The sequence below is a fragment of the Hyalella azteca genome, unplaced genomic scaffold (genome assembly GCF_000764305.2).
Source record: "Hyalella azteca isolate HAZT.00-mixed unplaced genomic scaffold, Hazt_2.0.2 contig17671, whole genome shotgun sequence".
NCBI classification, from domain to species: Eukaryota; Metazoa; Arthropoda; class Malacostraca; order Amphipoda; family Hyalellidae; genus Hyalella; species Hyalella azteca.
The window spans coordinates 65,695-77,479 of record NW_025947446.1 but is presented as its reverse complement, the minus strand read 5'-3'; the positions used below and the strand labels follow the sequence as shown (position 1 = coordinate 77,479).

Genomic DNA, 11,785 nt, shown 5'->3' with positions numbered 1-11,785 from the left:
AAGTAGCTACGTGCCTCACATCACTGTCGAATTTCTGATATCGAGCTAACCATCTTAATCAAAGCATTTGCATACTTTGTTAAGTAACATTGATAATCGTATTACTATGCCACTTTTAATGAACTAATCAGCCATTAATCATTTACTTCAGTGTAAGTTTTACTAATTAAGTTTAGTTTTCAAGTCACTTGGCGCTGGCTCAAGTCGTTCTGCTATTGGAAAGTTTTATTAACTTGGAAGTTTGTAAGCCGAGCCTCAGTCAAACTGCTGCGACTAGTCTGATTAACTTAGAAGTCTCTGAGCTGAGCCTCAGTCGTGCTGCTGCGACTAGTCTGATTAACTTAGAAGTCTCTGAGCTGAGCCTCAGTCGATCAACAGCAAGTGATTCTGTTTAGCATATTATTATGTGGGCTGATTAGGCGGAGTTGAAATATCATGGAAATGCACTTATTCAGAATGGAAGAATTAATGTCTCTACTGTTCAAGTTTTGATCTTTTGTGTTGATATCAACATTAGAAATTATTGAAGATACTAATCAGTGTTTAAAAGAATGACTAAAATAATTCTAGTCGTCTGGGTTATTAATTGTAAATGATGTGTATGTTTAATAGTTATTTGAAATCGATTAGGTTTGTTTACTGATCAAGAATTTGATAAAGCAATACCTGTAACTACTTTATAGAAAAGGAATTTCGTGATGTAGACTACTTATTTTCACGTCTACATGCACAAGTGTTGCTCATATATGGCTGCTTATGCAGGTATACGAGTAAAAACTATAAAAATACACAGAGCATTGCATTCATACTGTGGAAGGTTTTATGATGATAGAAGTATTTCGCTACATTGCATGCATTTTACACTCATGAGCTACATCTATACGCAACACATAATCTACATAACGACCACATCAACACATACATGTTATCCCAATATATATGAACCGGTAAATGTCTCGGTGCTAGAAACGTACCTTCAACCCATAAATGAAAATGAAATGAATAAACTTCTCTGTCTGAATATAATGTAATTTTTTCGATTTTCTTTGACAAAATTCATATAAAGAGATAGTTCCAACCTCGTTAGTTTTCTCTGACATATAAAATGAATTTTATGCATAACATTATTAATTATCAGTTGATTCCAGACTGGCCTATCTTCAGTGATTAATAATCAGTTACCTTTTGACATGCCATCTATGAGGAATTATCAGTTACTTCATAATTTGAACGCAAGAACGTCCATGTCAATCAATGATGAACGTTGACCAAAACTTCGTGTCGGGTGCGGGGTGAACTGATCTCTTCGTAACTTCTGGCGAGTCCGTTAATAGTTTTTTCTTTATCCACAAGAACCACAACCACTGATTACGTTTTTAGAATCACTATTTTTATCAGGGATATTTTATTACGGCATATTTGTCGACCACTAAGATGGCTGACTTCACTGACATTGTATTGGCGCTTCCGACGTCACGTTTTAAAAATGAAATTGACGTCTCAAAAAACGCAGACTGCCATACGTTTGCTGGCGACGTACGGCAACATCTGTGCCAGCAAGAGGGCTGCGACGGCTGGCCAGACATCCGACGTCTCAAATGCATCGACGCCACTGTTATAAAAAAAATAAGGTTTATCAGACACACGATGTACTAGAATAAAATTAAAAAAAAACACGTCTGGAATGGAACATTATTTGATCAGCAGATAATTATTAAATGTTGCAGCTGCTCTAGGATCGACCAACTGAGCTTGTACCACGGATGATGCATTACCTTCTCTGCGAGAAAAAATTATATCTCTTAATAAAAACTTGCACCAATTGAATCAATGAATGTTTTTCCTGTAAATGTTCATTAAAGTATTAAAACAATATTATGCTAGAATGAACAATTTTCAAATTAATTCCATTAAGGTACAAAGTTCTAAAACAACTCTAAGTGTGCAATCGAGCATAGAAGAATTATTACTAGCAGGTGATAAATATTTTTTTATACATCTGCTAGGTGTATAAATCTATTTTATAAAGTTTTAGCATGATCTTAACTTACGGCGTCGAATGTTCCGCTGTTGCCAAGCTTAAGGCGGTCATCAGGGACTTCTGGAACAGAAATTATGTTTGGATTCAATTACATTCTGTTGGACAACATGCAGAGCCATTCGGATGAATTAAATTCAATACACGATATGAATAACAAAATGAAATAACGGTTGTGATCATCTCTGTATGAAACAAAATATTTTTATCAATTACAGCATATGTACATATCTTTTATTCGAGTCAAAACAGAACGGAACTCCAAATTTTAATAAACAGTTAAATTGCATATAACTGATGAACATCAACAAGCTACAGAATTTTCGCGACGTTCCAAATCATAAATGGCATGCTTCACATTTCATAAGGTTCGGCGCCCTCACGTTGAACATGCCGCTAATGCTCAACAGGTTCAACAAATAATTAGCATTTAGCGTGGACGCTAAATGCTCAGAAACCTCACTCACCTCCTGCTTGGGGAACAAAGAAGCTGCGAAGAAGGAAGTTTTGAGAGTTGTATCGTCGAATCTGCCATCTTGAATATCAATGCCGCCATCTTGCTTTTCACTGACAAGGTCGCCAAGTTGAACTTCGAAGGTCCCGTGGCCGCCATCTTGATTATTATTGACATTATATTGGCCGTTCACCAGTAATTGATTATTCATTGAAACGTTTCTACCAAACGCAGGAAAAACTTTACGATTGTCGGATCTAGTAGTAAATCTAGCGGCTTCATCAGCGCGTTGTTCATCAGTACTATTGACGTCAGCAAATAGTTCATCGGCACTATTGGCATCAGCGCGATTTGTGTCTACAACTGATTTACCAAATCGATCGACGTCTTCGTGTTGTTCATCAGCACCATTGGCGTTAGAAAATCGTCCAGCATCAATACGTGGGGTGTACATGCGTCGTGCCTCAACATTTTGAAGGTGAACACGTCGAGTATCAACACGCCGTGCATCAACACGTCGAGCATCAACACGTCGAGCATCAACGCGTCGAGCATCAACACGTAGAGCATCAACACGTAGAGCATCAACACGTCGAGCATCAACACGTAGAGCATCAACACGTCGAGCATCAACACGCCGAACATCAACACGTCGAGCATCAACACGTCGAGTATCAACATGCCGAGCATCAACACGCCGAGCATCAACACGTCGAGCATCAACTTGCTGAGCATCAACAATTCGAGCATCAACATGCCGAGTATCAACATGCCGAGCATCAACACGCCGAGCATCAACACGTCGAGCATCAACATGCCGAGCATCAACAATTCGAGCATCAACATGCCGAGCATCAACATGCCGAGCATCAACACGCCGAGCATCAACACGTCGAGCATCAACATGCCAAGCATAAACAATTCGAGCATCAACATGCCGAGTATCAACATGCCGAGCATCAACACGCCGAGCATCAACACGACGAGCATCAACATGCCGAGCATCAACAATTCGAGCATCAACATGCCGAGCATCAACACGTCGAGCATCAACACGTGGGGCACCAAAAAGTTCTGCACCAGAACGTTTAGTCTCAACACTTAGACTATCAACTCGTTGACCATCGACCCGTGTGGTATCAACACGTTTAAAATCAGAACGTTTGCCTTTGACGCGTTTTGTATCAACACGTCGTACATTAACACGTCGAACATCAACGTGTTGAGTCTCAACGCGTTTGGCATCAGTTTGTCTAAAGTCAATACGTTGAATATCAAAACGTTGGGCGTACGCGCGTTGGGCATCGAACCGTCGAAAATCAATGCGTTTGGCGTCAACGCGTCGAGCGTCAGAACGTTCGGCATCAACTTTTTGGGCATCAGTAGAACGGGCGCGCTGTGCATCAACCCGTCCACGATCTGCGCGTTGGGACTCAACAGTTCGAACAAGTTCACGTTGAACAGCATAATCACGTAGGTCATCAACTCGTCGAGCAGCAACACGTTTAGGTTCAACGCGTAGGACATCAAAACGCTCGACTTCAACACGTCGGGCATCGGCACGTTGGGCGTCAACACGTCGCGCATCGGCACGTTGGGTGTCAACACGTCGGGCATCGGCACGTTGGGCGTCAACACGTCGGGCATCGACACGTTGGGCGTCAACACGGCGGGCATCGGCACGTTGGGCGCCAACACGTCGGGCATCATGGGCACGTTGAGCGTCAACACGTCGGGCATCGACACGTTGGGCGTCAACACGTCGGGTATCTGCACGTTGGGCGTCAACACGTCGGGCATCGGCTCGTTGGGCGTCAACACGACGGACGCCAACACGTCGAACATCAACACGTTTTGCATCAAATAGTGTAACATCAAAACGTTGGCTGTCAGCACTGCGAATATCGACCCGTCGTGAATGAACAAATCGAGTAACCGTATTTCGAACATTCTTTCGTCGAACATGGTCATTTCGTGAAGCAACAGAACGTTTTTGCATTCGTCTCTCGCGATCAGACCCATGGATGTCAACCCGACGATTTACGGGGCTACTGTTGTCATCATCACGTTTGTCATACCTCGTGATGTCAATGCGATGCTCAACAGACCTGAGTTTTTCGACCCTATTTTCGTAATTACTCTTAATGTTTGCCAGACGTTCACCGTACATCCTGTTGTTAGCACTACGTGCATCATGCATCTTTTGGTTAGCACGAGGTTCAACAGGGTTCTTGATGTTAACACCAAGTTTGTAAAACCTAGTGCTGTCAGTGCGATGTTCAACGGATTTGCTGTAGAGAACTCGACTTTCATCAGGCCTGTTGTCCACGTGACGTTCATATGACCTTCTGGTGTGAACACGGCGCTCGTTAGACGTTTTGCTGTTAACACGAGGACATGTCTGACTATCGCGACATTTCAAGTTTCCTTGATGACTGATGGTTTTCTTTTGAGGACTTGATAATTTTTCTAAACGATTTTCCAATGATTTTTGATGATTTGTCACGCTACGTGGGCAACTTGACGAGCATTCTTGACGTGTTTGCTGGCATGTGTCAGACTCTTGATGAGCCATTCTGACCGCCCTTGAAAAAGAAGACCTAGGATCTGTGGTGAAACATTGAGGAACAGCAAAAATTTTGGCTTGGCTTGAGACCACATCTCTGCGTTCATATCTTGGCTGGTTTCTGCCTGAACCCGGAATGGTCCGGACGGACCTTGTTTTCGATTCCTCAAAACATGTCTCATTCGAAACAGATTCTGTTTGTCCGTCGTGGGTATCTTCTGCTTGAGACGAGCCCGGTGACAGCAGGATGTGCTTGAACAGGGCAACGGCCTCAAGATCATCCTGTGGAAAAGCAGTTTAATGGATCATTACTTTTCTATAACCTAATGAACTGGAAGGTGCGTCCCAATATGGTGAAATGTTACATCTTAGCCTCCCTTGATTGAGTCGATCGTGCTGCTATGACTTGAGAAAGAATGAAAATATTTTTACACGAATGCATTTTATGCCAGCCTTCACACTTACCAGGCACAAATAACACACCAAGTCGTGAAATGCAGTAGTCGACAGTCAATAAAAATAACCCAAGATTGGCAAGACGACTGAGTATTTCATCAGTTAACTATTGATGAAAAACTGCAACTTCAGTAATGTGAACACGACTGAGTCAGTCACCACGGGCTTGTGTGGCAGCTACTCAATCAGTTAATGCCACACGCAACACTCAGTTATCTGCACAAAATCAGCTACTCGTTCTTCGATAACGACGAACGCTCATATGCGAAATTTAATTTAATTTCGCTTATTCACTAGAAACAAAAACATTGTTTTTGCTATTACCATTATATCTATTTTTTAACGTCTGTTATTGGGATATCATCATTCCTAAAGTATATTGAGCGATTTATATTAAAATGCCGCATTGTTTTGCTCTTAATTGCGACAGCGCTCACCTGAAAGAAGGTCCTGGGACAAGATGGTGCCTGAGGCTTCCAAACACACGCTGGTAACCTGTAACGCAGTTATACTGATAGCAACAATTTAAATGATGACACAAGTGAGAGTTTTGGAGAATAGTTGTTAGTAGACCAGATACCTGGTCTGCCGGCACACAAAATATCAGTACATTGACGTGTCAAAATATGGTGGGTTGTCTTAGATGCTTGCGGTTAAATGGTTCTAGCGATGGCTAAATTAGACAACAATTAACTTTGGGAGTAGAATTCAAATGTGAAGAATAGGTTGGTTTAATACCAGTGGAGCAATCTTGACCTTAAGAACAGACCCGAACGGCGGAGGTTAATGTTTGGCTGTCAATCGTAATATTACAATATAATATAATATATTTATTATTGGCCATATTTGTAGGCCAAATCTGGCCTCACGCTGATTCCAGTGAGGCATCGTAGAATCCACTTCTACGATGTTTTTAACCACTTGGCCACCCCGACTTGATTGGATGCTTGTTTTCGGTAACTTATGTTAGTGTTTGGCAGCAAATGTTTCATTTTCACAATATCTCGAGGAGTTCTTCTCAGTTTAAGAATAGAGGCTAAAACCAAAAAAGTTGCATAAAACATTTTACTGAATAGAAGTCCTAGATGGGCACGAAAAAAAAATTTTGAGTCGTTTTCTAAAAATAAATTCTTTTATCTTAGAAACTTTAATCGAAGTGAGAAGTTTTTTCTTGGTAATAGCATCTTTAACTTCATAGTCAAGTTAAGTCATTAAAGGATTTTATTCTTGAAAGTTACCAATATGGTAACTTTCAAGCACGGCACTGTTTTATACTCCTTTAAATTATATATTAATCCACCGACCACATTCTACATTACATGATGTTGACAAACAAATAGGCGCACTAAGATCGAGCCGCTCGATAAAACAAACATCCACTGTAAAATCAAACATAACCAAAAAAGTTGCATAAAACATTTTACTGAATAGAAGTCCTAGATAAATAAAACAGAGCGTTTCGGGCTATGCCCATCATCAGCTAGTAGAATACATCTGGAGATACATGGAAATCAATTTTAGTACATAAATTTAGAAAATGATAAGGAAAGAAAGTAAAAAAACAACTATTGACCTAGAATCGAAAGAGGAAAAGAGCTGGATTGGTTATTCAATTTAGGTTTAAGTTTATGGATGTAAAGAGATTCTAAAATTCGTAAATCGGTTTGGCTGCTAGCGTTACAAAGAATTTTAAATTGATCGATGGACACGGGAGGAGCAAGTGAGCACTGTTCTGTATGANTAAAATTCTTTGTAACGCTAGCAGCCAAACCGATTTACGAATTTTAGAATCTCTTTACATCCATAAACTTAAACCTAAATTGAATAACCAATCCAGCTCTTTTCCTCTTTCGATTCTAGGTCAATAGTTGTTTTTTTACTTTCTTTCCTTATCATTTTCTAAATTTATGTACTAAAATTGATTTCCATGTATCTCCAGATGTATTCTACTAGCTGATGATGGGCATAGCCCGAAACGCTCTGTTTTATTTATCTAGGACTTCTATTCAGTAAAATGTTTTATGCAACTTTTTTGGTTATGTTTGATTTTACAGTGGATGTTTGTTTTATCGAGCGGCTCTTAGTGCGCCTATTTGTTTGTCAACATCATGTAATGTAGAATGTGGTCGGTGGATTAATATATAATTTAAAGGAGTATAAAACAGTGCCGTGCTTGAAAGTTACCATATTGGTAACTTTCAAGAATAAAATCCTTTAATGACTTAACTTGACTATGAAGTTAAAGATGCTATTACCAAGAAAAAACTTCTCACTTCGATTAAAGTTTCTAAGATAAAAGAATTTATTTTTAGAAAACGACTCAAAATTTGACCATTTCCTAAAGCTCACATAGACAGAACGGCAATATTAATGCATCAAAAGCTGAGAACATGGAAGCTATAGTCAAACTGTAAAGGGGAGCTAAGAAAAAGTAAATAAGTGGCTGGTAAGTCTTAAAAAAGCTTACGGATCTCGGTTGAAAAATAAAATAAGTAAATCAAGTGGGAGGTGATTTCCCCCGAAGTTGTGATTGCCCTCGGGTAGGGTAACCTATTTTGTGAGGACTCGCCCAATCCAAATTACTGTCAAGTTGGGACTTCACTTACCTGAGATGTGCTTAGGAGACCTCTACATCCATCATACAAACGGACTTAAACGGAAAAAAAATAATGGGAAAGGCAGTTTGTCTCACCCCCTTTGGAGATGGTCCCTAGCAGGCCAACCCAGGAACCCGACCTCCGCCGCTCCTACGAGCCCGAGCAGAAGAAGCGTCACTCCTGCCACGATGAACGGCGACAAGCTCCTGAAAGCTCCTCCGGTTGTCCGTCCGAGAAATCCTGCTGGATTTTGACTCCTAGCCAACGTCCCAGGGTTTCCTGAAACTCCAGTTTCACAATAAATTTTTTTTTCGTTCCTGTTCAAAGCTAGTCCAGTTTTGTTGAAGCCCTTACCGCATCCGACAGAGACTCGTTTTTTTGAGAGCAGTTTTGAATTTTCGAAAGAATCTAATCCGGTTTCAGGAATCGGTTTAACGTTGCCACGAGATGCTCCAGTTTTGCGGCTATTCGTTGTACTTCCGCCCCTGCCGGTTTCGCTTCCGCCATGTAAACGCAACCGGCCTATTGGCATCTCTTGGATAGCCTGAAGTAAACGAAGGCATTCGCTTCAAATTTGTTCCCATTTCCGAAATGGATTTAACTTTCAATTAGGTGCAACCTTTCAAAATAATCAATTATTTAAGTAGTGTATTTCTAACAGTTGAGAGCCTGCCAGAGCGCAAACACGTTTTTGAGGAATAATTGATGATGAAATATGACATTTTATTTAAACTCTTATCGACTTTTTTCTCTAACCTGAAACTCGCAAACATCATCACATTCACCAGGTCACCACACTCACCAGGTCACCATCACCACACTCACCAGGTCACCACACTCACCAGGTCATCACACTCACCAGATCACCACACTCACCAGGTCACCACACTCACCAGGTCACCACACTCACCAGGTCATCACACTCACCACATTATCACACTCACCAGGTCATCACACTCACCAGGTCATCACACTCACCAGGTCATCACACTCACCGGTAACGATGGACAACTTCGCTGGAAGTTTCGAGTTCCTTGCCAAATTCTCAAGCAGAAATTTCGATAAAGTTGCCACGCGAGGCAAAGTGAAAACTATGCAAACTGATCTCAATTCTTCAAAACTGAATTAATTAATTTCAATGTACTGAATTATATTTAAATGAATGAAAGGACGACCTTCTCTTTCCGAAGTAGCAGTCCAAATGATGAGGCGTCCGCCGTGTGAGCTTATATAGGCTCGTGAGGCCTGATATTTTTGGTGTCGATTTTCCGGTTTCACGGCTTATGCGTTTCAATTGGATGTTGTTGTGTTGGGGTGTGATTTCTTGCAGAAAAATTTTCATCGTAACTTTTTGAAGTTTTCATGAGTAAAAATCATAAAATGGAATCGAGGGGGAAGAGAATGATGGAAGGTTGCGCGTGGGCCGCGTGGGCTGTCCGATAAGAACGCCGTCGTTGTAAACTTCACGCCATGAAACGCAATTGAAATTCGTTTTTATTGGTCGCGGTCTTCAGAAATTTCAAATATAACTGTGCTTCAAAGCCACGTGTTCGTCTCATGTTTTGTAGATGAATAAAAAAAAACGCTCGTTGTCGTTTCACTTGGGAACATCCTTTTTTAGACTTAAAATTGTTTACACCTTGACCACAATCATTTTCCTCTTTGCTTCATAAAAGTTGCAAAACTTTCTGTAATTCCTAACTTACTTTACTTTCGTTTGCAACACTTGGATTGTGGAATTGGTAATCATGCAGGCGTACACATTGCGGCAAAGTTCGTCAATAATTATACATGAATTTTAACGTGTTAATAACAATCTTCACGTTATTATCGTCCAAAAATTCAAATAGTTTGTTTTTACGCAAGGTTCTCACATCTAACACGCCTAAAACTTTTATTCGTATACATTTCTAATGTATGAGTTATACATAGTTAAAGTTCTCAAAACGCTCTTCGTGCTTGTAAATGCCGCCTTCCCTTTGATGTTATCCGACACTTGCCCATCCAGAGCGTTTATGACTGAGACTGTTATCAGGGAGCTATTATATGAACTGTTAGCGATGTGTAGTGTGTCATGCTCATGCATGTCTCTTTTTAAAATCAAATGCCAGTCATATGTTGCTCCAAATGCTACAAATGTTTCAAATTAACTGGGTAGTAATAAATGTTTTATAGGACAGAAATGCTTCAAGCTCTAGTTTCCCTAACATTGTTTCTTGAGCAATACGTGCTTATAATCATATTTGCGTTATATATGTTATGTATGTTATGATATGTATCAAATTCGCGTGTCAGTAACATAAATTCTGTAGAACATAACATGCATCAAATCGTATATTCTTGACATGTACTTTAATGCAGAAATGTTTTAAATTAACTTGCCAGTTAGAAGTTCTGTATGGCAGAAATGCACAGACGAGATTTCTAATTAGCATGTTTTTAGGGCAGAAAATGTTTCACATAACCTATCTGAAACATGTTCTGTAGAACAAAAATGCAGCCAATCATGTCTCCGTTACATGTCCTGTTGGATGAAAATGCTTTATTTAACGTATTAGTTACTTGTCCTGTAGGACAAAAATGCTACAAATCATGTCTCCGTTAGGACATATACAACAAATCATGTCTTTGTTAGGACATATACAACAAATCATGTCTTTGTTANGATGAGCACGGCTCCCTGCCTGCCGTGCGCAGTGATGAGCACGGCTCCCTGCCTGCCGTGCGCAGTGATGAGCACGGCTCTCTGCCTGCCGTGCGCAGTGATAAGCACGGCTCTCTGCATGCCGTGCGCAGTGATGAGCATGGCTCTCTGCCTGCCGTGCGCAGTGATTAGCAGGCTTCACAGCGCTGCAGTGCATAAGTTTAATAAGAAAAAAATATTCGAAATTTAATTGATGAAAGATGAAGCAATAGAGAGTTGTAATTGGTGCTACATAACTTTGAATATTTCATTACTTAAGGTCGCAAAGTCGAGACAATCTAATTTATTACTGAGGTGTAAAGAATCTTATAGGATAATAAAGCATAGCTGCGAGCAAACTAAACAAAACAAAAACGAATCAAACACATAATTTCAAGTTCAAAAATAATTTACACTACTGGTTGATTCTTGTACTTGAAGTTGCAGCGACGGAGGACACGAGACTCAGCTGCACTCAGGACCTCACAAGTGCAGGTGACCACGTCCATTGATTGTTGTGAATTCTTCTTACCCTTAAGTCCGGGTCCAACCTATACTACCCCAAGCATTGCCAATTAAATTTATTATGAATTAAACAATATGTAAGCATATAATCTTTTGTAGTTGAACAACGTTACAGAATTGAAAATTTATGAAAGGCAAGTAATTTTGGACTATCGAGTTGCTCCTGATAGTTCCATGCAGCCACTGCGTACCAGAAATGATACATTTTAGTCAATAAGAAGTAGTATAAGCTGCATTTTACTTTTCTTATTAGGCTAATAATTAGCGTAATGTTCAGATGTGCCATTTGAATTTAGTGGTGGGTCACTGGATATTAACATTTAACATAACATAACATAGTGATGTCGGCTCTGAAGTGTAGGCCTGATGTGGCCTGTCGCCGATTCTTTTCCATTTCGTGCCTTGTTCATAGATCTAAACTCGTGTCATTTGACCGGATCTTTTCATGACTGGCGATAGTTTGAAG

General features: G+C 40.3%; 2 protein-coding genes across 2 annotated transcripts; both read right to left on the bottom strand.

The window, feature by feature from the left end:
* Nucleotides 1–1,016: 1,016 nt before the first annotated feature.
* On the bottom strand, nucleotides 1,017–2,988 carry LOC108679661. The gene is made up of 3 exons (XM_018168348.2): nucleotides 2,506–2,988; nucleotides 2,052–2,101; nucleotides 1,017–1,612 (listed from the first exon to the last, which is right to left on the bottom strand). The coding sequence occupies exons 1-3, from the start codon at nucleotides 2,944–2,946 to the stop codon at nucleotides 1,501–1,503; spliced, it is 603 nt and encodes a 200-aa protein (XP_018023837.1). The 5' UTR covers nucleotides 2,947–2,988; the 3' UTR covers nucleotides 1,017–1,500.
* A 223-nt stretch (nucleotides 2,989–3,211) lies between these two features.
* LOC108679648 lies at nucleotides 3,212–8,405 on the bottom strand (the record flags this gene model as incomplete). Its single annotated transcript, XM_047885346.1, is given in 4 exon segments — nucleotides 3,212–3,219; nucleotides 3,459–5,340; nucleotides 5,952–6,009; nucleotides 8,207–8,405. Coding segments are annotated over 2 exon segments (1,617 nt in total).
* Between the last annotated feature and the right edge of the window lie 3,380 nt (nucleotides 8,406–11,785).